The sequence below is a fragment of the Heptranchias perlo genome, chromosome 3 (genome assembly GCF_035084215.1).
Source record: "Heptranchias perlo isolate sHepPer1 chromosome 3, sHepPer1.hap1, whole genome shotgun sequence".
NCBI lineage: Eukaryota > Metazoa > Chordata > Chondrichthyes > Hexanchiformes > Hexanchidae > Heptranchias > Heptranchias perlo.
In genome coordinates, this window is record NC_090327.1 from 122,034,072 (window position 1) to 122,061,241 (window position 27,170).

The following is a 27,170-nucleotide window of genomic DNA, read 5'->3' on the forward strand; positions in this document are numbered from 1 at the left end:
AAAAAAGTTATCTGTTTTTAATACAACTGGACATTCTCTCTCTCTCTCTGCCTTTCGGGTCTCTTTCTCTCTTTCTCTCTCTGTCTTTGTAATCTGACCCATTGTGTATTCAGTATACTGGGATGTAATGTTTTCCGTGGCTAACCTGTCTGAACACCAACGACACCTTTGATTGCTGTGATCGTCTCCCAGCCGAGATGTGATAGGGGGCAGTTGGAAAGATTATCTGTAATCACCAGGCATTGTTCTCTGACTATATATGCCATGCGCTTTTAGAACCCTTCACTCACCTGACGAAGGAGGTAAGCTCCGAAAGCTTGTGATTTAAAATAAAACTGTTGGACTATAACCTGGTGTTGTGCAAGTCCTTACATTTGTCCACCCCAGTCCATCACCGGCATCTCCACATCATGTATTTTTACTAGCAGCGGCCCGAACTTGGAGCACTTACCTGTGCAGCCTCCTACCACTGCGCCATCTACATCATGCTGAGGTCAGAGGCCCAAAATCTGCGGCTCCTCAGACCTCACCATTTTGGTGTTAACACTGGGCAGACGGTCCTGAATTTACCCCCCAAAAGCTGTAAATGTAAAAAAAATATTTTCTTGTAGAAGATAAGAACCACAATTTCAAAATTTCAGTAATCCTTCCAAAATGTATAGATGGGCAAATAAATATAGCCTTGTACCTTTTTGTAGTTCAAGAAGTTGTGGTCTGATGATAGCTAGTGTCTTTTCAATTTTCTTAACTTTTTCATAAACCGCGGGAAAGAAGAAGCCAAATATCTTGTAAGCTGCGTCTCTGGTGTCCCTGGAGAAAAACACATTTAAAGCAGCTTATTTTCCTGCAAAGTTGTATAAAAATCATAACCCACAAATCCGCTCCTTCTTGGGGTGGAATTCTGGTGTACTAGAGGCGGAGGAAGTGAAATGTTGGAGTGGCTCCAAGAGGGTGAGCCACAGGCAGATTGGGCAGAAGAAGAGAGTTGAAATGCCATTTTGACTTGCAGGGTTTCCACTCCATTTCTCAAGTGAAGCAAATTCCGAGAGCTGGGGGTGTTGGACCCTTCTGCCCTTGCGCCCAACATCCCAACATCAGTTTGGTATTTCCAGGCTACCCTGGGAATCCCCTCAGATGCAGCTCCAATAAGCCCAGCAATACCGATGCCTGCAGTGAGCAGCCATCAGTGCTGTTCTGGGACACGTGTGGGCTCCACAATGACAATTTCAAATAGCAACCAATCACAGGGGGATTAATTGCCATTTGATTTGGAGGCCTAGCATCCTGGAACCAAAGGGTCAAATGGACATTTCACCTTTCATCTTCAACCTGACCTGCCCATGGCTCCTCTCCTATCCTGACATTTCACATGGCTGGGTGCTCCTGTCACTGCAGGGGAGGGTGCCTGCCCTCATGTTAATTACCCTGTCCCTGGGATTTGGGATGGAGTCACAAGGGTCAAAGAGGCGAGTGAACATTCTGCCCTTTTGCACTTCCAGTGGCACAACAGTGCAATCGCAATTTCTATTCTCTTGACTCAAAAATGCCTATTCAAGCCAAAAGTATGGCAGATTAAGTAATAACAGATTGTACATTGAACAGATATTTTGGATGAAGGGTAAATCATAGACTTTGAAAGCTAATCATAGCAGAGTTCTGAGGGGCAGGCAGTTACCAGATATGTACCCATAGAGGCATGCGTGTCTGCCAACCTCATGCAAAAGAGGTGCCCTCCTGCTGACCCTGTGAACTATGGCGTGGTCAGCGCTGGAGGGCATCGGTGGGCACGATTCCAGTGTAACTGCCAGGATTGTAGCCCTCAGATCTTTAGAACCAGTATTCTTAACCCCACTATATTACTTTATTCAATAATCTGCTGGATGTGCAACACAGAGGAAAATAATGAAGATTGGTGAGAAATATTTGAGCAGGCTAAATAAGGGAAATATAGGAGCTGTAGGTGACAAAGACTGACTATTCTTCTGCATACATGCAACTGACAATTCAAATGCACTGAGTTGGCTCTCAGAATTTCTGGCAGTAAGCAACTTCAAATCCTATTATATTATGTTACAAATTGGATAGCCAGGTGGTGAAGGATAGAATACTAGAGCCTGGTCTTCAGTTGCTTCCAAGCCTTTATTCACACAGCTCAACATTACACAGATTTCTATAAATGGATACAAGAGAGTCTCCCATTGAAACCTACCACCTGAATACAATTAACACTAATTGATGTAAATCACAAAGATACAATTAACACATTATGCATAAGGCCACAAATAATGTTTTACAGCCTTAGCTACTCAATACATAATGCCTGCTACATTCAAGCATAAATGTCTTCTCTGCAGAAGAAAGTGACCTTCAATAGGGATAGTTCTTCAGAAGAGCTGGTGGTTCAGAGCAGATAAAATCCTTTACCTGATTTCAAGAGGAGTTCATGAAAGTATAGGCTGGGAGGCTCTATGGGGCCTGGGTGTTGCACACATTAGTGGAGATGACAACAACCTGGTTTGAACAACTGTAATCACGTATGTTAATTTTGCCAATGAATGTGAGTTTCAGCAGGTGTAAAGCAGTGGCCCTGGTAATTGCATGTATTAGCTGCGAAAGAACATGCCTAACTATGCGCATGTACTTATTTTCACAGATACATAACAAACTCAGGAGGACCACGCCAAACCTGCCTCAATACAGTACTCTACATCAACAGCACAATTTGAAGCTGGCACCTGTTCAGATATACATATTCCACAGTGAGTTAGCTGAGAGACTACTAGGTTAGTTACTAATCATGGGTTAAAAGGGCTGATTCAGCGACCAAAACCTGAGTTAGTCCATGGTTCTGAGCTGATAAGGCCACATGAGAAATACCTTCTATTCATGAAAATCAGCACCAGTCACTTATCACAGTGCAGAACATGCTGAAAGAGCTCAATGCTGTGGAATGAAAATCTTAGTTTTACACAGTCATAAAACAACTGAGCAGCATACTCCATCAAAGGCATCTATGGGGGCGACCCTAGGCATGTGCAACAGCTGCATTTCTCAGGAATGCTTTCATTGATATTGGCAGGGGAATGGCAACTAAAATTGCAGGTACGATAAAGACAACTTCAATATGCGTGGAGATGCACTTGGGATAACTACCAGGAACAGTTTCAGAGATCTCATAAGATAACTCCTAAACAGTCAAATTAAGACAATAATCTAGAAATTACTTTTTCTGATTAGTGAATTCACATGATATTCCTCTTGTGCTATTTTAAAAGAAGAGCTTTGCCGGCCAGCAGTGCATATCAGAAATTCATGCGCGTGTTACTCAGGATTTTCTGGTCAATAAAAAGAATGGTTGGAAAATTGTGGGCAGAGTGAATTTCTGAAGCACTCTGCCACTAATGTCGACTCATAAAATTGGTCCTTATATTCCCACTTTGACATAATCTGCCGCACTTTGCTCTTGTGCCGTAGAAAGTTTACATCCCTCTTCCTTTGGGATAGCCTGGCCAAAAATTCCTTCTGCAACAACGTTAGTTACATTGATGATACGTGGCCATCTGCATGCTAAATGTTCACTTTCAGTCTTTTGCATCAGGACTTCAAAAACTTCAGAATAAGTGCAGTAGAGTAGGACTCCAGCATGTCCATAACCCTTTCCCAAATCCCAGGACGGGCTCCACATTCCTGTAAGGGCACTTAAGAGTGCAGCTCTGACAATGGTGCAGAAAATTGGAGTGGTGCCATGCCATTCCGACAGGATATGAAAAGGCCATAAAATGGCCTAAGAATTGCAACAAACTTCTGTCCTCTTTTGCCCGCAGAGATTAAAATGGCTGATTGGAGAAGAGAATTACGTCTCTCGAGTGCAGTCTTGGGGCCTTTTCAAGGGCTTCCACAGAACTCACACCAGCTCTCACGCTGACAATTCTGCTAAGGGTGTAAAGGGCAGAATTTGTGGGGTAACCCAGGAATAGGCCCTTGGCATGGAGGAGGAAGGGGTGGCAGAATATTCTGCCCATGGTTTCTCCACTGAAATTTTTCAGGCCTTTCCAAACGGGGCAGAATCCCTGCATAACTGAGTCCATCCTTAGCTTCATAGAAGTATCCCAGAAGTATTGATTAAGAAAGGGAAGTTAGATTATGAAAAGAAATTAGCAAAAAATATAAAAACAGATAGCAAGAGTTTCTATAGTTATATAAAAAGAAAAGGGTGGCTAAGGCAAACATAGGTCCCTTAGAGGATGAGACCGGGAAATTAATGGTGGGAAACATGGAGATGGCAAAAATGCTGAACAAATATTTTGTTTCAGTCTTTACAGTAGAGGACACTAAGAATATCCCAACACTGGACAAACAGGGGACTCTCGGGGGGGAGGAGCTAAATACGATTAAAATCACTAAGGAATTGGTATTCAGTAAATTAATGGGACTCAAGGCGGATAAATCCCCTGGACCTGATGGCTTACATCCTCGGGTCTTGAGGGAAGTGGCAGTAGGGATTGTGGATGCTTTGGTGATAGTTTTCCAAAATTCCCTGGACTCAGGAGAGGTCCCGGCAGATTGGAAAACTGCTAATGTAACACCGTTATTTAAAAAGGGTAGTAGGCAGAAGGCTGGAAATTATAGGCCAGTTAGCTTAACATCTGTGGTGGGTAAAATTTTGGAGTCTATTATTAAGGAGACAGTAACGGAACATTTAGATAAGCATAATTTAATAGGACAAAGTCAGCATGGCTTTATGAAGGGGAAGTCATGTCTGACAAATTTGCTTGAGTTCTTTGAGGATATAACGTATAGGGTGGATAAAGGGGAACCAGTGGACATAGTGTATTTAGACTTCCAGAAGGCATTCGACAAGGTGCCACATAAAAGATTATTACTTAAGATAAAAAATCACGGGATTGGGGGTAATATTCTGGCATGGGTGGAGGATTGGTTATCGAACAGGAAGCAGAGAGTTGGGATAAATGGTTCATTTTCGGACTGGCAACCAGTAACCAGTGGTGTTCCACAGGGGTCGGTGCTGGGTCCCCAACTCTTTACAATCTATATTAACGATTTGGAGGAGGGGACCGAGTGCAACATATCAAAATTTGCAGATGATACAAAGATGGGAGGGAAAGTAGAGAGTCAGGAGGACATAAAAAACCTGCAAGGGGATATAGACAGGCTGGGTGAGTGGGCGGAGATTTGGCAGATGCAATATAATATTGGAAAATGTGAGGTTATGCACTTTGGCAGGAAAAATCAGAGAGCAAGTTATTTTCTTAATGGCGAGGGATCTGGGGGTCCTAGTGCAAGAAAATCAAAAAGTTGGTATGCAGGTGCAGCAGGTGATCAAGAAAGCCAACGGAATGTTGGCTTTTATTGCTAGGGGGATAGAATATAAAAACAAGGAGGTATTGCTGCAGTTATATAAGGTATTGGTGAGACCGCACCTGGAATACTGCATACAGTTTTGGTCTCCATACTTAAGAAAAGACATACTTGCTCTCGAGGCAGTACAAAGAAGGTTCACTCGGTTAATCCCGGGGATGAGGGGGCGGACATATGAGGAGAGGTTGAGTAGATTGGGACTCTACTCATTGGAGTTCAGAAGAATGAGAGGCGATCTTATTGAAACATATAAGATTGTGAAGGGTCTTGATCGGGTGGATGCAGTAAGGATGTTCCCAAAGATGGGTGAAACTAGAACTAGGGGGCATAATCTTAGAATAAGGGGCTGCTCTTTCAAAACTGAGATGAGGAGAAACTTCTTCACTCAGAGGGTGGTAGGTCTGTGGAATTTGCTGCCCCAGGAAGCTGTGGAAGCTACATCATTAGATAAATTTAAAACAGAAATAGACAGTTTCCTAGAAGTAAAGGGAATTAGGGGTTATGGGGAGCGGGCAGGAAATTGGACATGAAGCTGAGTTCGGATCGGTCAATGCCCTGTGGGTGGCGGAGAGGGCCCAGGGGCTATGTGGCCGGGTCCTGCTCCGACTTCTTGTGTTCTTTAGATTTGTGGTTGGGATCAGATCAGCCATGATCTTATTGAATGGCGGAGCAGGCTCGAGGGGCCGATTGGCCTACTCCTGCTCCAATTTCTTATGTTCTTATGTTCTTATGAGTTTGCTCACCTTGGTGTGATTGGTCTCTAGGGATTGCCAATGAGTTAACACATCTAGTAGCAGCTGGTTTGGTATTTTTTAAATGTCAAGAATTACCTTGACTGTGCCTATGACACCAAAATGTTCATTTTTACGATCTGGAACTTTGACTAATTGGACAAACTGGTCTTTAGCACTGATATCCAAGGCAATTGAAAGTCAATTGTTCAAACATCCAGGATGGACAGTGGGAACCAGAAGGAAAAAGAGCACAGGAAAGAAAATATTATAAAAACTTTTTCAGAGAGATAAAAAAGTTATAATAATTAGATTAAAGCTATGATAATAAAATTGTGAGAGGGAAAAGTGAAGAGAGAATGGGAGGAGAAGGGAAGATAGAGTGCAGAAGCAAATCATTGCTTTTCATTTTTAGTTAATATTGTACTTAAGCATTTATTTTTGTAATTTAGGTTAAATGTTACAGTAATTAAGCTACTCCAAGCATTTGAATAGTTTTATCACTGTAATATTAGTTTATTTCAAATCATGATGTGTGAGCTGAAATTCCTCAGAGTTATCATGGACTAATAGTTCACTGGAGGATGCAAGTGATGACTAATGTTAGTAATTAGACAAATACATTCATCATTGCTCATAACCACTAAACAGCTCATACCTGTCTTCATCATTTGTTTTGACAATTTCAACTTCTTCCACATCAAATTCATGCTCAAAATCTTTCTGTTCACCTTCTTCAGATAATAACAGTACATCACAAACACCACTCGACATTGATTGCACGATCTCTTCATAGTTACGCTGATAAAGAGAATGGTTTATAATGAGAACTGGTAAGACATTATGTTACCATCGTCTTCACACACTTTGATTGCTATAGAACTTTTATTGTTTGAACACCTTACTGTCTACAAGCCCTCCTGCCTCTCCTTCAAAATCCTCAATGTTTGCCATCCTCCTAAGACCTCTTGTTATTTTCTCACTAAAATCTCTTCCCTGTTTTTCTAACTTAGTCTTTGTAGTGTGACTCCTCATTTTCAATGACTTCAACTATACCTAAATTTCTCTTGCTCCTCTCCCCTGACTTCTCTGCCCTCACCAACTCCCCTGCCCACACATCCTTATCTACTACATGGTAGGGGTGGAATCATATGGGTGTCGTTTTCTGATTCCATGAGACCATGATGTCAAAATACCTTTTAAAAAAAAATTCATTCTTGGGATATGGGTGTCGCTGGCAAAACCAGCATTTATTGCCCTAGTTGCTCTTGAGAAGGGAGTGGTGGGCCTTCTTCTTGAACCGCTGCAGTCCATGTGGTGAAGATGCTCCCACAATGCTATTAGGTAGGGAGTTCCAGGATTTTGACCCAGCGATGATTAAGAAATGGCAATATATTTCCAAGTCAGGATGGGGTGTGACTTGGAGGGGAACTTGGAGGTGATGGTGTTCCCATGCACCTGCGCCCTTGTCCTCCTAGGTGGCGGAGGTCCGGGTTTTGGAGGTGCTGTCGACGAAGCATTGGCAAATTCTGCAGTGCATCCTGTAGATAGTACACACTGTAGCCACGGTACAGGGAGTGGATGTTTAAGGTGATGGATGCGCGGCCGATCAAGCGGACTGCTTTATCCTGGATAGTGTTGAGCTTCTTTAAAGTTGTTGCAGCTGCACCCATTCAGGCAAGTGGAGAATATTCCATCACACTCCTGACTTGTGCCTTGTAGGTGGTGGAGAGGATTTGGGGAGTCAGGAGGCGGGCCACTCGCCACAGAATATCCAGCCTCTGTCCTGATCTAGTAGCCATGGCATTTATGTGCCTGGTCCAGTTGAATTTCTGGTCAATGATGACCCCCAGGATGTCCTTATAGGGAGGTTGCCCCTCTGTAATTTTTCCACGGCAATTGATGTCAGTCCTGCCACATCTAGGAGTTTGTGGAGGATGCCTGAGAATAAAGAAAAAACTAGTACACAATGTTTGACAAATTAAGTTTTGAAAAATTGTACCAGAGGGGGAGATTCAACTCTTAACTCTGGAATCCAAAACCTGAATGCAATAATCGTAAGACGATCTGGGTATACACCAGAATTTTTTCCCTAACTTCCTTCTTGCTTTTTATTTTTCTCTCCTTCCCTTTTCATCCTTTATCTTTCTTCCTTTGTCATTTTTTTCTAGTTTTGTTTCCCTGCTGTGCCTTTCTCTCTTTTGTTGCTTGTTTGTTTTGCTCTGGCGTGGAGGATACAATCGCAGTGTGCAGTTGCATGCTCAGATTTGGTTCTACAGTGCAACCTGTAAATTAGGGACACCTAAGGGTCTTGCATCAGGTGTCCTTTATTTGCGGGTGTCCTTATTTTCAAAATGGTCATTGTATGTACGGTAAACCGGATAAGCCAAATATCCCGGATTGGCTGTATCTCTTGCAGCGCTCACTCTTTTTTTCGCTCTCACCTGGGATTGTACCTAATTCTGGAGCCCTGCCAGCAGGATGTGATTTCAGTTCATTTTCTGTTTGTTGGGTTTCCCAGTTCATTGCCATCCCAGGATCCTTTTCCATTGAGGGAAGGATGTCCTGATCCCTGGATATGCTACGCTGGCAGCCTGCACATGGCAAGGTGGCTGCTGTAGGGCCAGAGTACCTGGGAGATCCCTGTTATGTGAGACGTTCCAAGAACTAGGAGGCCATTCGTGAGCAGGCGAAGAGGGGAAACCGAGGGTAGGAAAAAGGGGAAACCATACTCACCGTCTTTCCCCTCGAGCTCCCAGTCTTCCTCTCCCCGTCCCCGTCTCCATCTCTCTCCCCGAGCCCCCATTCCCTAGTCTTCCTCTCCCCCTGAGCTCCAATTCTCCTCCCCCCAAAAAATTGAGCCCCCCACGATTTTAGCCCCCACACCCCCCAATTTCAGGGCACCTCCCCCGCGATTTCAGGCTGCTCCCCCCCGACCCCCGATGTCCAACCCCAAAGCCCCCCCCCACCCCCTGAAGACCGATTCCATCCCCTGCCAACCTCCCCACAATGTCAGACTTAGCTGGCATTCAATCCCTGGGACAGAGCCGTGCAAGCATTCAATCCCTGGGACAGAGCCGTGCAAACGTTCAATCCCTGGGACAGAGCCGTGCAAACGTTCAATCCCTGGGACAGAGCCGTGAAAGCGTTCAGTCCCTTGGATAGAGCCGGGCCAGCATTGAATCCCTGGGATAGAGCTGTGCAAGCATTCAATCTCTGGGATAGAGCTGTGCAGACATTCCATCCCTGGGATAGAGCTGTGCAGACATTCCATCCCTGGGATACAGCTGTGCAGACATTCCATCCCTGGGACATTACACAAAAGCAATTTTTTTCACCAATTGCCGCCACGCACTTACCTGTGTGTTCCTTCTTTCAAGTTGTAAATGGACTTGGTGCATTGCAGGCTGTCCATAGTTCGTAATTTGCGTGTGTCCCTTGTTTCAAGGTATAGCTTGTATATATTAATGTAAATTATTTGGGACTGTCAATGAGTGTCCCTTTTTTGCAGATGTCTGTTTTTTGGAGGTGTCCATTTGTACAGGTGATGTTGAACCACCATATGGCCTGACCAGCATAACGCAGTAGCGATTTTCTGGGAAACTGCTTACCTGATGCTTTTTGTGGTCGTACAATTCTTTAGCTTCTTCTTCAGTCAAGTGTGTCATTTCTTCTGCCTTAATTTGGAATCCTGCATCTCTAATCTTTGCAGACATAATAAGCAAATATTAGTTACCACATTTTCTGAAAATACTTGCACTGATCAATGCTTGATAAATGATCTTTGATATCACTTACCTTATCTTTGATAATATTGTCATTTCCACTAGTAACAGCACTTGGTTTTATTACCACAAGCGTAAATAACTTGTCTGCGTGAATAAAACGATAAAAAACATATTATTGCGACACAGTCAAATTGTGCAGCAGACTACAATCTTTGGGCTAAGTAACAGTGCTCTTCCACTTAGAATAGTGTTCGCTGGTGATCCCCGGTGCTGACCCCACTGGAGATTGTGGGGATAGTGGAAGGTCGCCACATTTGAATGGAACTGGGATGTACCCATGCCACTAGGAGCATATCTTGGGTGGTCGTCTTGCCTCAGAGGCCAGTAGATTTGGAGCAATCTTGTCTCAGAGGTCAGGATTTGCTGGTTCCTGAAGGGGTTCTGGGTCTTTTCCCAGAAAAAAATCTTTGTGGTGCCCCCAATGGCGCATGTTATAGGGAGGCCGCAGTAAAATAAATTTTTAAAAAATGAACCTTCCAATCTTCAGGAGTACAGGCCACGATCCAGATGGGACCCATTTCCACCCTTCAGCTGATAGGTACACTTGGTCTCTGGCGTACTGCTGTCTATTGTGCTGACACATCTGACAGAAATAGGGAAAATCCCAATGTTGGGAGTCCTTGCTCCCGGATCCACACCCTACTGCAATGATAGCCCTTTAAGGGTCAGGCAGAATCACTGCCCATTACAAGGCCCCTGGGAACTCTGTGGAGTGGCGGTGTGAGTACGCCGAAAGGGTTGAAGGTTTTCAGCCCCATTATGATTTATCCTCTTACTAACAGTGTAAAACAGGTATGAAGTACTTGCTATCTGTATGGATGAGAACAAAGACTGCAGGGAGGATGGGCAAGCTGACCATGGCACCGTGATACAGAAGGCTATTCAAGTTGGGGGAGTAAAAAGGAATGTGGTAGTGGTAGGGGATAGTATAGTCAGGGGGATAGATAATGTTCTCTGCAGCCATGATTGGGAGTCCCGAAGGCTGTGTTCCCTGCCTGGTGCCAGGGCTAAGGATATCTCCTCACGGCTTGAAAAGAACTTGGAACATGAGGGGGAGGATCCAGTTGTCGTGGTCCATGTCGGAACCAACGACTTAGGTAGAACTAGGAATGAGGTTCTGCTGCGGGAGTTTGAGGAGCTCGGGTCCAAATTACTAAGCAGAACCTCAAAGGTAATAATCTCTGGATTACTACTTGGGCCACGTGCAAATTGGCATAGGGTCAAACAGATCAGAGAGTTGAATACGTGGCTCAAAGAGTGGTGTGGGAGACAGGGGTTTCGATTCATGGGGCACTAGCACCGGTACTGGGGAAAGAGGGAGCTGTTTCGTTGGGACGGGCTCCACTTTAAACGGGCTGGGAAGTGTGCCTGGCGAATCGAGTAACTAGGGCTGTAGACAGGGCTTTAAACTAAAAAGGGTGGGGAGGAGGATTCAGGTGAAGGGAAATTTATAAATCTAAAGAGAAAAATCAAGGCCAGAGAGCAGTGTAGCGATTTGGGTAAAGATAAGCAGACTGTTATAGGAAGAGACAGAGAGTTTAACGGTAATAGTGCATCAGTGAATAAGATCAAATCGGGGAAAAATAGTAAAAACTGAAAATTAAAGGCGCTTTTTCTGAACGCACGAAGCATTCGTAACAATATAGATGAATTAATGGCACAAATAGAAGTAAATGGGTTTGATCTAGTAGCCATTACTGAGACGTGGTTGCAAGGTGACCATGGTTGGGAACTAAATATTCCAGGGTACTTGATCTTTCAAAAAGACGGACAAAATGGAAAAGAGTGGTGGGGGGGGGGCAGTGCTAATAATAAAGGATGACATAAAGACAGTAGTGAGAAAGGATCTTGGCTCGGAAGATCAGGAAGTAGAATCAGTATGGGTGGAGATAAGAAATAACAAGAGGCAGAAAACACTGGTGGGAATAGTAAATAGGTCCCTTAACAGTAGTTATATTGTTGGACACAGTATTAATCAAGAAATAAGAGGGGCTTGTAACAAAGGTAATGCAATAATCGTGGGGGACTTTAATCTTCATTTAGACTGGGCAAATCAAATTGGAAAAAGTAGTTTGGAGGGAGAGTTCATGGAATGCATTCAAGATAGTTTCCTAGAACAATATGTCATGGAACCAACCAGGGAACAGGCTATTTTAGATCTTGTCTTGTGTAATGAGACAGGGTTAATTAGTAATCTCATAGTTGCGGATCCTCTGGGGAAGAGTGATCATAAGATGATAGAATTTCACATTGAGTTCAAAAATGATGTACTTAAGTCTGAAACTAAAGTCTTAAACTTAAACAGAGCCAATTACATAGGTATGAGGAGCAAGTTGACTAAGGTAGATTGGGAAATTAGATTAAAAGATATGATGGTAGATAAGCAGTGGTGAACATTTAAAGAAATATTTCATGATTCTCAACGAATATACAGTGAGGAACTTAAAGTAATTAATATTAGTAAAGAAAAAGTAATGGAGAAATTAATGGTACTAAAAGCCGACAAATCCCCTGGACCTGATGGCCGACACCTTAGGGTTCTAAAAGAGGTGGCTGCAGAGATAGTGGATGCGTTGGTTTTGATCTTTCAAAATTCCCTAGACTCTAGAACAGTACCAGTGGATTGGAAGGTAGCAAATGTAACACCGCTATTCAAGAAAGGTGGGGGGGGCGGGGGAAGGAAGAGAGAAAACAGGGAACTACAGGCCAGTTAGCCTGACATCAGTCGTCGGGAAAATGTTAAAATTCAATATTAAGGATGTGGTAACGGGGCGCTTAGAAAATTAGAATATGATTAGGCAGAGTTTTTCTGAAAGGGAAATCGTGTTTGACAAATCTATTAGAGTTTTTTGAGGACGTAACTAGCAGGGTAGATAAAGGGGAACCAGTGGATGTAGTATATTTGGATTTTCAAAAGGCATTCAATTAGGTGCCACACGAAAGGTTGTTATACAAGATAAGGGCTTATGGGGTTGGGGGTAATATATTAGCATGGATAGAGGATTGGTTAACGGACAGAAAACAGAGAGTAGGGATAAACGGGTCATTTTCAGGTTGGCAGGCTGTTACTAGTGAGGTGCCTCAAGGATCAGTGTTGAGACCTCAGCTATTCACAATCTATATTAATGACTTAGATGGAGGGATAGAGTGTAATGTATCCAAATTTGCTGATGATACAAAGCTAGGTGGGAAAGTAAGCTGTGAGGAGGACACAAATAGTCTGCAAAGGGATATAGACAGATTAAGTGAGTGGGCAAGAAGGTGGCAGATGGACTATAATGTGGGGAAATGTGAGGTTATTCACTTTGATAGGAAAAATAGAAAAACAGAATCTTTTTTAAATGTTGGTGTTCAGAGGGATTTGGGTGTCCTTGTACATGAAACACAGAAAGTTAACATGCAGGTATAGCAAAGAATCAGGAAGGCAAATGGTATGTTGACCTTTATTGCAAGGGGGTTGGAGTACAAGAGTAAGGACGTCTTACTCCAATTGTACAGGGCTTTGGTGAGACCACACCTGGAGTACTGTGTACAACTTTGGTCATCTTACCTAAGGAAGGATATACTTGCCTTAGAGGCAGTGCAACAAAGGTTTACTAGATTGATACCTGGGATGAGAGGGTTGTCCTATGAGGAGAGATAGAGTAAAATGGGCCTATAGTCTCTGGAGTTTAGAAGAATGAAAGGTGATCTCATTGAAACACACAAGATTCTGAGAGGCTGTTTCCCCTGGCTAGAGAGTCTAGAACTAGGGGACATAGTCTCAGGATAAGAGGTTGGCCATTTAGAACTGAGATGAGGAGAAATTTCATCATTCAGAGGGTTGTGAATCTTTGGAAGTCTCTACCCCAGAGGTCTGTGGACACTCAGTCACTGAGTACATTCAAGGCTGAGATCAATAGATTTTTGGACGCTAAGGAAATCAAGGGATATGGGGATCGGGCAGGAAAGTGGAGTTGAGGTCGAAGATCAGCCATGATCTTATTGAATGACAGAGCAGGCTTGAGGGGCCATATGGCCTACTCCTGTTCCTATTTCTTATGTTCTTATGATCAAAATATTAATAAGGCTATTATACAACCTGGACAATTAAAGGAATAATTTACCATCTTGACCATACATTGCTATAGAAAAACACAATGGCACATGTTTTTCTCCATTAGAAATAATTATTAAAGTTCACCTTTCTATTTGTATCACCTGTCAATCAGATAGATAGGCAAAGCTGGGTTTCCCCCTGTTGCATTTGTACCTCACAAAATTCAATGATACCACATTATATACTAGCCAATTACCTGCATTGAGGCTCATTGTCACATGATTCAAACAGTTAACGAGCTCCTTAATCATCAGCATTTGTGAACAGGCTGTAAATACAGTTATGCAGCAAGGAAATCAGAATGCTGAGGCAATGATTGCCCGCTGCATTTGAAAACTGAAAGCTTCTGACTGAAGTTTTAATGTCCTCCTTTATGATATGCATGACAAACACAGCAATCTAAACAGGACCAGAGGACAGCCCACTAACCAAGTTTGGGCATGAATTACTGAGCATATGAACATTGGTTCAGAAATCCAAAGGATGTGAGGAAAAAGCATAGACACTTGGGGGTCACCACCAAGGCAATGCAGAAATGCAAAAGATTGTGCTAGGACAGGTATTTCTCACAACTCGCTTCCACCAGTGTGATGTAATTTTAGGGTACTTTAATGAGCCATTGCAATAGTCTTGTTGCACTTCCCATAAACAGACCTGATATACGCATGAACCAGAAGCTGCAGCACTACAGTTTTCTGCCCCTGGATAGATCTTCACAAGATCAATGCAGATAAGGAAGACCATTTAGCCCACGTTAGTTCATCCATCCAAAAACACCCTATCATCCCCATTACTGCATCTAATTGTTTCTTAAATGCAACCAAGATTTTCATTTCCACCAATCTATCTGGAAGTCCATTCCAAGTGTTGATCACTTTCTGTGTGAAGAACTTCCCGATATCAGTCCTAAAGTTACCTTTTATTAGTTTGAATCTATGTCCACTTGTTCTACTCCTACATTTAATTTAAAGTAATATTCCAGCTAAACCTTTTCCATACCATTTACTATTTAATGGGTGGAACTTTCAACTTCCGCGGGGTTGTAAAATGGGCAATTTGAGATCAGCAACCAGTTATACACCCTGCCAAATTTTCCTTTTGATTGAAGTCAATGAAAAAGAAAATCGGGCGGGCATGTAATGGCGGCCAATCCGATATCGCCCATTTTACACCCCCGCCGAAAAGTTCTGGCATGTAATTGGGAAACAGTGATTACAATATCATTAGATTTAGAGTAGTTATATCACAATATCATTAGGTTTAGAGTAGTTATGGAAAGTGTCAAGGAAGAATCAAAGGTGAAAATACTCAACTGGAAGAGAGGCAATTTCAGTGAGCTGAAAAGGGATCTGGCCCAGGTACATTGGAAACAAAGATTGGCAGGTAAAACTGTAAATGAGCAATGGGAGGCTTTCAAAGAGGTGAAAGTTCGAGTATATTCCTATGAGGGGGAGAGGAAGGGCATCCAAAGCTAGAGCTCCCTAGATGACTGAAGAAATAGAGGTTAAAATGAAACAGAAAAAGGAGGCTTATGATAAATGTCACATTGATAAAACAATAATCAAGCAGAATACAGAAAGTGCAGAGAAGAACTGAAAAAAGGAAATCCCCATCACTATCTCAGCCTATCTGCCACCAAAACACTCATTCATGCCTTCATCACTCAATGGGCGCAAAATTGGGCTGTGTAGTGCCCGTTGTTTCGGCGCTACACGGCCTCTCCGACATCCAAGATGGTGTCTTGGATGTGCACGCACGTTTCCTGTGTGACGTGCGCCAGATGCCATCTTGCTATAGGAGTTAGCGCAAGCGCAAATACCAAACGCTGGAAGCATGTAAAGTAGGGAGAAATGCGTGCAATCAGTGTGCAACGCTGATTTAAAGTGATGCATACCATTTTCAACCTTAACGCTCAACTCAACGCACAGTCTTATTCCCGACCATCTAAACGTGTCTTACAGTGCCTGAAAGTGCTGGAGTGCTGTGATGCCCTGGAAGCCCCGTTCCACAGTGGTCTCCAGAGCCACGAAAGCAGCAGTTTGAGCTTCCAAGGCAGCAGTCAGACCTTGGATGGCAGATGTTTGTGCTGCAATGGATGCTGTGATATCAGTCATCAGACGCTGCATCATGGCGGGTTCCACAGGTGCACTGATGGAGGTGACCACCCATTCCATGTTGGAAAGGATGGGCTCCAAGCTCTGCGCAAAGCCCTGCGCCAAGTTGGAGCTGGACTCCTCCATGCCCCTTCTCACTGTGAGCAGGCTTTTCAGTGCCCCAAGCGTTTGTTGGTGTACGCACATTAACCGTCTTCTGTAGCCTGGCCCATCGAAGTCCTCATCTGACTCCTCTGCAGTGGAACTAGCGAGTGACCTCTCCCTCCGGCGAGCTGGCACCTGTGGTATCCATTCCCTCCGCCCCGGCTCCTGTGCACTTGTGCTCGGTGTCTCACCACGTGCAGATCCCTCCTCTAACCTAACCTCTAAAGGTTGCATGGTGTCAGTCTCTGAGCTGGTGGAAGCAAGTGTCAGATCGAGTGACGGTGTGGCTATAATGTCCTCCTTCTCCTTGGAGGGTGCCGTCACATGTTCTTCGGTATCTGCAATGACAAAGGGAAACAGGTTGAGTTGTGGAGTGGAGAGAGGAGCAAGTAAGAGGTATGTGCTGGCAGCATGTGCAGCACGTGAGTCAGAAAAGATTATGGGAGGAAGGAGATGTGGAAAAGGAGAGGGAGCATTAGATATGCAGAGACCCCCCCCCCCCCCACTTCAACGGGACCTCCGGCGCGGCACGTTGTGATGGCTGCAGCGACGGCCCGCCCAATGATCTGGAGCACCGTCTCCTCTAGAGGGGTGAGGATGTGCAAACGTGCCCGTCCAGCCTCAGGTCCCTCCTGCTGCCATGTGTTATGCGCCACCTTCTCCTGCAAGACAGAGGACAGTATGTCAGTGAGTGTCCTGCAAGGTGTGTGGGTGATATGCCTGTCATGGTCGAATAGCTGCCAGTTTGTGTGACTTGTGAGTGGTGGTTGTGTGGCCTGCAAGTGTAATACTATGTGCGGGTGAGATGCAGCATGCAGAGTACAGCATTGCGTATGGATGGGCAGTTTGTAGGTGGGTGGGTGGGTGACGGGAGGTGCCATGCGTGGTGCAGTTGGTAGGACGTGCCACTTGACACTTGTATTCACTCACCTTGACCACTCATATCAAATAATTGAACTTCTTCCGGCACTGAACCCACATGCATGGTGCAATGCTCCTAACGTTCACTTCCTGCGCCACAGCCTGCCAATGCCTGCGCAGTTGTAGTCTGGAGGGATTCCGGCCACCCGGCGGGTACATGCTGGCCCTCCTTTGGTCCGTGCCTTCCACCAGGGCCTTGAGAGCATCATCGGAGAAGCACGGAGCCCTCTCTCATGCCGGTGCAGTTACTCTCATGGCCATTTTCCATCCTGCAGGTAAGCTGTGTATCTGCCATTTGAAATGTGCCTGCACATTAGTGCAGTAGTGCAGGCTGCTGATGACATGCGCTGCGCACGCCCCATTTCCAACTTCCTCATTCTCCATGCAGCTTCTCAGCAGCGAGGGTAGTGCTGGCTGCACGGAGATTTCATGGTCAGTAGCAGGCAGCACGAAGTTCACGTGCTGCCTGCGGAGGGGCTGTCAGGTGCGGGGTAATAGCGCATCAAGCTACCATTGCCCAGAATGGACCCTTATCCAATTTCTCCCCCAATTACTCCAATGCCCTCTGGCTGGCTTCCAATCCTCCGACCACCATAAACTTCAACTCATCCAAAGCTCTGCTGTCTGTATCCTATGCCACGCCAAGTCTTGCTTGCCCATCACCTGTGTCCTCACTGACTCCCAGTCTCCCAACACCTCAAATTTAAAATTCTCATCTTTGCATTTAAATTCCTTCATGGTCTCACACTTCCCTATCTCTATAACCTCCTCTAGCTCTACAATCCTCCCTCTGGTATTCTGTTTCACTGACTCCGACTTCTTGTACATCCCCTCGCCCCTTGCCTCTTTAATAGTAACCATGCCTTCAGCTGCCACTCTCCAGAATTTCACCCCTAAACCTCTCTGCCTCTTCACCTTCTTCCGCTCCTTTCTGACCCTCTTTAAAACTCATCTTTTTGACCAAGCTTGTGGCCACTACTCCTAATCTCACCTTCTTTGACTTGGCATTTGTTTCCTCATGCCTCTGTGAAGTGTCTTGGGACATTTTTCTATTTTAAAGTCACCATATGAATGCAAGTTGTTGCTGCTTTAGGTAATGATGCCAAGGAGGCACTGTTGTAAGACATGTGGTGAAAAAGGGTAGTCCTCTTTGTAATGGAAGGCCATCAACCTCTGAAAGCAGAGAGCTCAGCTTCCTAGAAGGAAACTCCTGACCACGGAGCAGATGAGAAAGAAATTCAGTGGAATCAAAAGTCCCAAGGTAAGTATAGGCACTTTTGCATACATTTGTACTGTACTTTCATACAAGCTGTGGCCTCAATGTAACTGTTCAATAGCTGCAGCCTCAGATGACAATCTAGAATAAAGCCATGTTCCCTTTTTGCAATGTACCCTCATTCCACATTATCAGTGAGAGCCAATGGTTCTATGCACAGAACTCTTCACACGTCAACCACAAATGAGTGATGCGCAAAAAACCACCATACAAACTCGTGGGAGTAGTCAGGGCCAGCGAAGAAGGTGATCAAGGCACAGGGTGTGTGTTCAGCTTACAAACTGAAACTGTTGCAACCACTGGGAGAGAACCAGGAAAGCAGGTAGCCAGTAAGACAGAAGTAGCTCACTACGTGTGAGGAAGTAATACTCGCCATATGTAGACAGTTATTGGCAAGAGTGGTTTTGGGTTTGTCGTGTCCCCATTCAGCAAGTATCTTCCATTTTTTATAATCCTCCGTATTGTCCGATTCAGCATCTTGGCTGCATGATGCACTAAAGTGATAACTTACTTGTCTTGCAAGCCTTTTATTTTCCTGCAGGTTCTTTCCAAGGTGAGGAGGCCCACAGAAGTCACAGTTCATCCTAAAGCACTTCACAGCATGTTGCATCAAGCACTCTACCTATCCCAAGACCAAACACAGATACTAGCATTCCTGAGCCTTCAGTTAGTGAGTTTGAGGAAGGGGTATTGGGTGTAACACAAATCACAAGTGCAGAGGGAGCAAGTGGAGGTGACAGGAGAGGAAGCTGAAAAATCTAGTGAGACTGTATTGGGCCTGCTTTCAAATGGGAGTTAATCCAAGAGCAAAAGAAATTTGAAATCTCCTTTGAGTCCCCCTTGAGCAGCCTACAGCATCTGTCACAGAACATACAACAGTGGACCTTTGACATCATGGAAGTGCTTTGAGAGGGGTTCATTGATATTCTGAGGACCATGGAGCAAGTAGCATCTTTGTGTCATCTGCAGAGGAGCTCAAAAAAGTGAGGGAGCATGCACAGAACAGAGTTTTCTTACAAAATCTCTGTCTGGCACCATTGACCCCTTGGACAGTCAGTTGCAGGAGGCCTGTCACTGCTGGATTTCATACACTGGGTGATCGTTTGGAAATAGCTGCAACAGCAGGTTCATCTGCAGCGGAAACACCTTATGGACTACTGTCATGGAGATCACAGGGCATCTCACTGGGAGGCTGAGGCAGGAGAAGGGTATGTGGAGCTAGCTTTCCCTCAAAGAGCTGGCACAAGTCTGCACTCCAAACAGATCCCCAAAAAAGTGAGGAAGTGTCAAATTGCAGGTGGGTGTTGGCAGTCACTGTGTCACTACATGATCTTCCACCCAGAAGTTCCAGGCTACAACCAACTCAATGGGCCTACAGCAGCCCATAGCAGCCTACAACTATGTTGTTACCCACTTCAAGAAACACTTTTCCATAGAATCATAGAATGGTTACAGAATGGAAGGAGGCCATTCCGCCCATCGATTCCGTGCCAGCTCTCTGCAAGAGCAATCCAGCTAGTCCCACTTCCCCGCAGTCCTGCAAATTTTTTCCCTTCAAGTACTTATCCAATTCCCTTTTGAAAGCCATGATTGAATCTGCCTCCACCACCCTCAGGCAGCGCATTCCAGATCATAACCACTCGCTGTGTAAAAAAGTTTTCCCTCATGTCACCTTTAGTTCTTTTGCCAATCACCTTAGATCTATGTCCTCTGGTTTTTGACCTTTCCACCAATGGGAACAGTTTCTCTCTATCTACTCTGTCCAGACCATTCATGATTTTGAATACCTCTATCAAATCTCCTCTCAACCTTCTCTGCTCTAAGGAGAGCAACCCCAGCTTCTCCAGACTATGCACATAACTGAAGTCCCTCATCCCTGGAATCATTTTAGTAAATCTCTTCTGCACCCTTTCTAAGGTCTTCACATCCTTCCTAAAGTGCGGTGCCCAGAACTGGACACAATACTCCAGTTGTGGCTGAACCAGTGTTTTATAAAGGTTCATCATAACCTCCTTGCTTTTGTACTCTATGCCTCTATTTATAAAGCCCAGGATCCTGAATGCCTTTTTAACCGATTTCTCAATCTGTCCTGCCACCTTCAACAATTTGTGCACATATACCCCCAGATCTCTCTGTTCCTGAACCCCTTTTAGAAATGTACCCTTTAGTTTATATCGCCTCTCCTCGTTCTTCCTACTGAAATGTATCACTTCACACTTTTCTGCGTTGAATTTCAACTGCCACGTGTCCGCCCATTCTACCAGCCTGTCTACATCCTCTTGAAGTCCATCACTATCCGCCTCACTGTTCACTACACTTCCAAGTTTTGTGTCAACTGCAAATTTTGAAATTGTGCCCTGTACACCCAAGTCCAAGACATTAAAATATATCAAAAAATGCAATGGTCCCAGTACTGACCCCTGAGGAACACCTCCCTCTAGTCTGAAAATCAACCGTTCACCACTACTCTCTGTTTCCTATTACTTAGCCAATTTTGTATCCATGCTGCCACTGCTCCCTTTATTCATGGGCTTTAACTTTGATGACAAGCTTATTAGATGCCACTTTATCAAACTTTTGGAAGTCCATATACACCATAGCGTTAGGTTGAGAAATAGGTCAGGCACATCAGATAGGGCCACCAAGCGGAAGCTCAACATAGCTATTAGAATGTTTAGCACAACATAAATAGCAATAAATAAATAAAGATTTTTTTATTTATCAGTTGTGATTGTGGCAAGATTGTAAGTGCTGCCACTGGCAGAAAGAGGAAATGCAGGTCGAGTGATGGAAATGTGTGTCATACTCATTGAGGCTACAAAGTGTTTATTTTCATTGCACAACCACATCATGACAGAGGCAGGAAATGTCCATTACTGAAAGTAATTGGCGAGCAGTGCATTTCGCTCCACTCTGCCTGTCTGCACATCAGCTCACTCTATGCGTGCCTCCTCCTCCTGGGGTTCTGGGCTCCCCTTGGGCTAAATTGTGAAGGATGTAGCAGTCTATCCTAACCTTGGCTAGACTGTGCAGCAGTATCCCCGTGAGCAGTCCAAATAATGGAAGTATTCCTTGAGCATATCTATGGCGTGTTCTACAATAATCTAATGGTGCCCTGGACTTCATTATAGTAATGCTTTGCTTCTGCATGAGGGTTCCAGTTGGGTATCATCAGCCAGGGCTGCAAAGGGTAGCCCTGGTCTTCCAAAGGCCATCCATTCTTTCCGTTGGGCCCCTCAACAGTTAGTGCATTGTGGGCTGCGATAGAATGAGTCAGGGGTGGTACCTGGAAAGCAGGCATTGATGTACAGGGTGCCATTTGTTTGGTCAGTAATTACCTGTGAATTTATGGAGTGGAACCCTCTCCTGATCAGATAAATATTGAGGTTCACACATAGAGCCCTGACGGCCACATGGGTTCTATCTACAATGCTTTGTACTTTTGGAAACATGGCACTTGCAAAATATTCTGTGCCCTCTCTAGTTGCTAGGTCCTTCCAGTCATGGATGCAGTCTGAAGATCAGCTAGCAGAAGGTTAGCATCTCAGTCACTGTCTCTTTGCTGAGGCGAAGGCATTGGAGACAGGTCTCCTTTGACATCCCCATGTACGTGTGGTGTAGCCTGCGAGTGTACATAGCACCTGTGGTACCTTTGCACCCCAAGATGGTGTCGCCTCATGTATTCATCTTCCTCACCCAGGAATACCCGAAGAGATTCTCAACCTCCCACTTTGGTTTCCTTGCACCTTGTGCAGTAACAGCCAAGACTATAGAAAAATTGACTGTTGGCAAAATGCAGGCTGCAGAAAAAGGGACCAATAATGGAGTCTTCCACATATCTGCAAAATATAAAATGCAGCAAAACACAAATGCCTAGTAAATGGCCCCAAAACAGAGCAAAAATTAGCAAAACTGCTAGTGCACAGGTACAAAAAGTAATCAAAAAAGCTAACAGAATCAAAGAATCATACAGCATAGAAAGAGGCCATTCGGCCCATCGTGCCTGTGCTGGCTCTCTGAAAGAACTATCCAATTGGTCCCACTCCCTTGCTCTTTCCCCAGAGCCCTGAAAATGTTTCTTTTTGAAAGTTACTATTGAACCTGCTTCCATCACCCTTTCAGGCAATGCATTCCAGATCATAGCAACTCGTTGAGTAAAAAAAATGTCTCCTCATCTCCCCCCTGGCTTTTTTGCCAATTATCTTATATCTGTGTCATCTGGTTAATGACCTTCCTGCCAATGGAAACACTTTCTCCCCATCTACTCTATCAAAACCCTTCATGATTTTGAACACCTCTACTGAATCTCCCCTTAACCTTCTTTGCTCTAAGGAGAACAATCCCAGCTTCTCTAGTCCCTCCACATAACTGAATTCCTTCATCCCTGGTACCATTCTGGTAAATTTCCTCTGCACCCTCTCCATGGCCTTGACATCCTTTCTAAAGTGTGTAGCCCAGAATTGGACACAATACTAGCTGAGGTCTAACCAGTGATTTATAAAGGTTTACCTTAACTTCCTTGCTTTTCTACGCTATGCCTCTGTTTATAAAGTCAAGGATCCCATATGCTTTTTTAACAGCCTTCTCAACTTGTCATGCTACCTTCGAAGACTTGTGTACATACCATCCCAGGTCTCTCTGTTCCTGCACTCCCTCTAAACTTTTACCATTTAGTTTATATTGCCTCTCCTCATTTTTCCTTCCAAAATGCATCACTGCACACTTACATAGATTACATAGGATGTACAGCACAGAAACAGGCCATTCTGCCCAGCAGGTCCATGCCGATGTTTATGCTCCACACGAGCCTCCTCCCTCTTCCCTTCCTATTTCATCTGACCATATCAGCATATTCTTCTATTTCTCCCTCAAGTGTTGATCTTGCTTCCCCTTAAATGCATCTATGCTAGTCGTCTCAACTACTCCTGTGGTAGCGAGTTCCACATTCTGACCACTCTCTGGGCAAAGAGATTTCTCCTGAATTCCTTATTGGATTTATTAGTGACTATCTTATATTTATAGCCTCCAGTTCTGGTCTCCCCTGCAGTGGAAACATTTTCTCTAATCTATCCTAACAATCCCTTTCACAATCATAAAGACCTCTATCAGGTCACCCCCAGCCTTCTCTTTTCTAGAGAAAAGAGCTGCAGCCTGTTCAATCTTTCCTGATAGGTATAACCTCTCAGTTCTGGTATCAGCCTAGTAAATCTTTTTTGCACCTTCTCCATGCCTCGATATCCTTTTTATAATAGAGACCAGAACTGTTCACAGTACACCAAGTGTGGTCTAACCGAGGTTCTATACAAGTTTAACATAACTTCACTGCTTTTCAATTCTACCATAAGAACATAAGAAATAGGAGCAGGAATAGGCCATACGGCCCCTTGAGCCTGCTCCACCATTTAATAAGATCATGGCTGATCTTCAACCTCAACTCCACTTTCCCGCCCGATCTCCACATCCTTTGATTCCCTTGGAGTGCAAAAATCTATCGATCTCGAAAATACTCAACGACTGAGCATCCACAGCCCTCTAGGGTAGAGAATTCCAAATATTCCCAACACTCTGAGTGAAGAAATTCCTCCTCATCTCAGTCCTAAATGTCTGACCCCTTATCCTGAGACAATATCCCCTAGTTCTAGACTCTCCAGCCAGGGGAAACAACCTCTCAGCATCTACCCTGTCAAGCCCTCTCAGAATCCTATACGTTTCAAAGAGATCACCTCTCATTCTTCTAAACTCCAGAGAGTATATGCCCAATCTACTCAATCTTTCCTCATAGGACATCACTCTCATCCCAGGAATCAATCGAGTGAACCTTCGTTGCACCACCTCCAAGGCAAGTATATCCTCCCTTAGGGTAAAGACCACCAAAACTGTACACAGTACTCCAGGTGGTTTTTTTCATTCGTTCACAGGATGTGGGCGTCGCTGTCGAGGCCAGCATTTATTGCCCATCCCTAATTGCCCTTGAGAAGGTGGTGGTGAGCCGCCTTCTTGAACCGCTGCAGTCCGTGTGGTGACGGTTCTCCCACAGTGCTGTTAGGAAGGGAGTTCCAGGATTTTGACCCAGCGACGATGAAGGAACGGCGATATATTTCCAAGTCAGGATGGTGTGTGACTTGGAGGGGAACGTGCAGGTGGTGTTGTTCTCATGTGCCTGCTGCTCTTGTCCTTCTAGGTGGTAGAGGTCGCGGGTTTGGGAGGTGCTGGCGAAGAAGCCTTGGCGAGTTGCTGCAGTGCATCCTGTGGATGGTACACACTGCAGCCACAGTGCGCCGGTGGTGAAGGGAGTAAATGTTTAGGGTGGTGGATGGGGTGCCAATCAAGCGGGCTGCTTTATCCTGGATGGTGTCGAGCTTCTTGAGTGTTGTTGGAGCTGCACTCATCCAAGCAAGTGGAGAGTATTCCATCACACTCCTGACTTGTGCCTTGTAGATGGTGGAAAGGCTTTGGGGAGTCAGGAGGTGAGTCACTCGCCGCAGAATACCCAGCCTCTGACCTGCTCTCGTAGCCACAGTATTTATATGGCTGGTCCAGTTAAGTTTCTGATCAATGGTGACCCCCAGGATGTTGATGGTGGGGGATTCAGCGATGGTAATGCCGTTGAATGTCAAGGGGAGGTGGTTAGACTCTCTCTTGTTGGAGATGGTCATTACCTGGCACTTAGCTGGCGCGAATGTTACTTGCCACTTATGAGCCCAAGCCTGGATGTTGTCCAGATCTTGCTGCATGCGGACTCAGACTGCTTCATTATTTGAGGGGTTGCGAATGGAACTGAACACTGTGCAGTCATCAGCGAACATCCCCATTTCTCACCTTATGATGGAGGGAAGGTCATTGATGAAGCAGCTGAAGATGGTTGAGCCTAGGACACTGCCCTGAGGAACTCCTGCAGCAATGTCCTGGGGCTGAGATGGTTGGCCTCCAACAACCACTACCATCTTCCTTTGTGCTAGGTATGACTCCAGCCACTGGAGAGTTTTCCCCCTGATTCCCATTGACTTCAATTTTACTAGGGCTCCATGGTGCCACACTCGGTCAAATGCTGCCTTGATGTCAAGGGCAGTCACTCTCACCTCACCTCTGGAATTCAGCTCTTTTGTCCATGTTTGGACCAAGGCTGTAATGAGGTCTGGAGTCGAGTGGTCCTGGCGGAACCCAAACTGAGCATCGGTGAGCAGGTTATTGGTGAGTAAGTGCCGCTTGATAGCACTGTCGACGACACCTTCCATCATTTTGCTGATGATTGAGAGTAGACTAATGGGGCGGTAATTGGCCGGATTGGATTTGTCCTGCTTTTTGTGGAATGGACATACCTGGGCAATTTTCCACATTGTCGGGTAGATGCCAGTCTTGTAGCTGTACTGGAACAGCTTGGCTAGAGGCGCAGCTCGTTCTGGAACACAAGTCTTCAGCACTACAGCTGGGATGTTGTCGGGGCCCATAGCCTTTGCTGTATCCAGTGCACTCAGCCGTTTCTTGATATCACATGGAGTGAATCGAGTTGGCCGAAGACTGGCTTCCGTGGTGGTGGGGATATCGGGAGGAGGCCGAGATGGATCATCCACTCGGCACTTCTGGCTGAAGATGGTTGCAAACGCTTCAGCCTTGTCTTTTGCACTGTGGTCTCACCAAAGTCCTGTAAATTGCAGCAAGACTTCCTTACTCTTGTACTCCAATCCCTTTGCAATAAAGGCTCTTGCAATAGAGGCTATGAGTTCAAGTCCCACTCCAGAGACTCGAGCACAAAATCCACGCAGATACTCCAATGCAGCACTGAAGGAGTGCTGTGCTGTTGGAGGCGCCGTCTTTTGGCTAAGATGTTAAACCGAGGCCTATTCTGCCCTCTCAGGTGGACGTAAAAGATCCCATGGCATGATTTTGAAGAAGAGCAGGGAAGTTATCCCTCGTGTCCTGGCCAACACTTATCCCTCAACCAACACCACTGAAAGAGATTATCTGGTCATTATCACATTGCTGTTTATGGGAGCTTGCTGTGTGCAAATTGGTTGCCGCGTTTCCTCCTTACAACAGTGACTACACTTCAAAAGTACTTCATTGAATGTAAAGCGCTTTGGGACGTCCTGAGGTTGTGAAAGGCACGATATAAATGCAAGTCTTCCTTCTTCCTTCCCAGTGCTTGGTTTGCGTTTTTTTATGGCCTTGTTAACCTGCGTCGCTACTTTTAATGATTGTGTGTCTGTACCCCCCAGATCATTCTGCTCATCTACCCCATTTAGACTCTTATTTTCCAGAGAGTATGTGGCCTCCTTATTCTTCCTACCAAAATGTACCACCTCACACTTAGCTATATTGAAATTGAGTTGCCAATTACTCGCCCATTCTGCCAGTTTATTAATGTCTTCCTGTATTTTGTCGCAGTCCTCCTCAGTATTAACTATAACCCACAATTTGGTGTCATCCCCAAATTTTGAAATTGTACTTGCGATTCCCGAGTCCAAATCGTTTATGTAAATGGTGAACAACAGCGATCCCAGCACCGATCCTTGTGGAATACCACGTCCCACCTTTAACCCCTAGTCTGTTTTCTGTTTTGTAGCCAACTTGCTATCCATTCTGCTACTTGTCCCCTGACTCCACATGCTCTGACCTTGGACTTGAGTTTACTATGCGGTACCTTATTGAAGGCCTTTTGAAAATCCAAATATATTACATCTACTACATTACCCTTGTCTACGCTTTCTGTTACTTCTT

At 44.9% G+C, this 27,170-nt stretch overlaps 1 protein-coding gene across 1 annotated transcript in view; it reads right to left on the reverse strand.

The window, feature by feature from the left end:
- The window catches only part of LOC137320194 (thioredoxin domain-containing protein 3 homolog), an 85,168-nt gene that overhangs the window by 41,899 nt on the left and 16,099 nt on the right, over window positions 1–27,170 (reverse strand). Inside the window, exons 8-11 of the mRNA XM_067981912.1 lie at window positions 9,909–9,982; window positions 9,722–9,814; window positions 6,769–6,911; window positions 689–810 (exon numbers count right to left, since the gene is read on the reverse strand). Of these exons, the coding sequence (XP_067838013.1) occupies window positions 689–810; window positions 6,769–6,911; window positions 9,722–9,814; window positions 9,909–9,982 (432 nt within the window). The remainder of the gene's footprint in view (window positions 1–688; window positions 811–6,768; window positions 6,912–9,721; window positions 9,815–9,908; window positions 9,983–27,170) is intronic.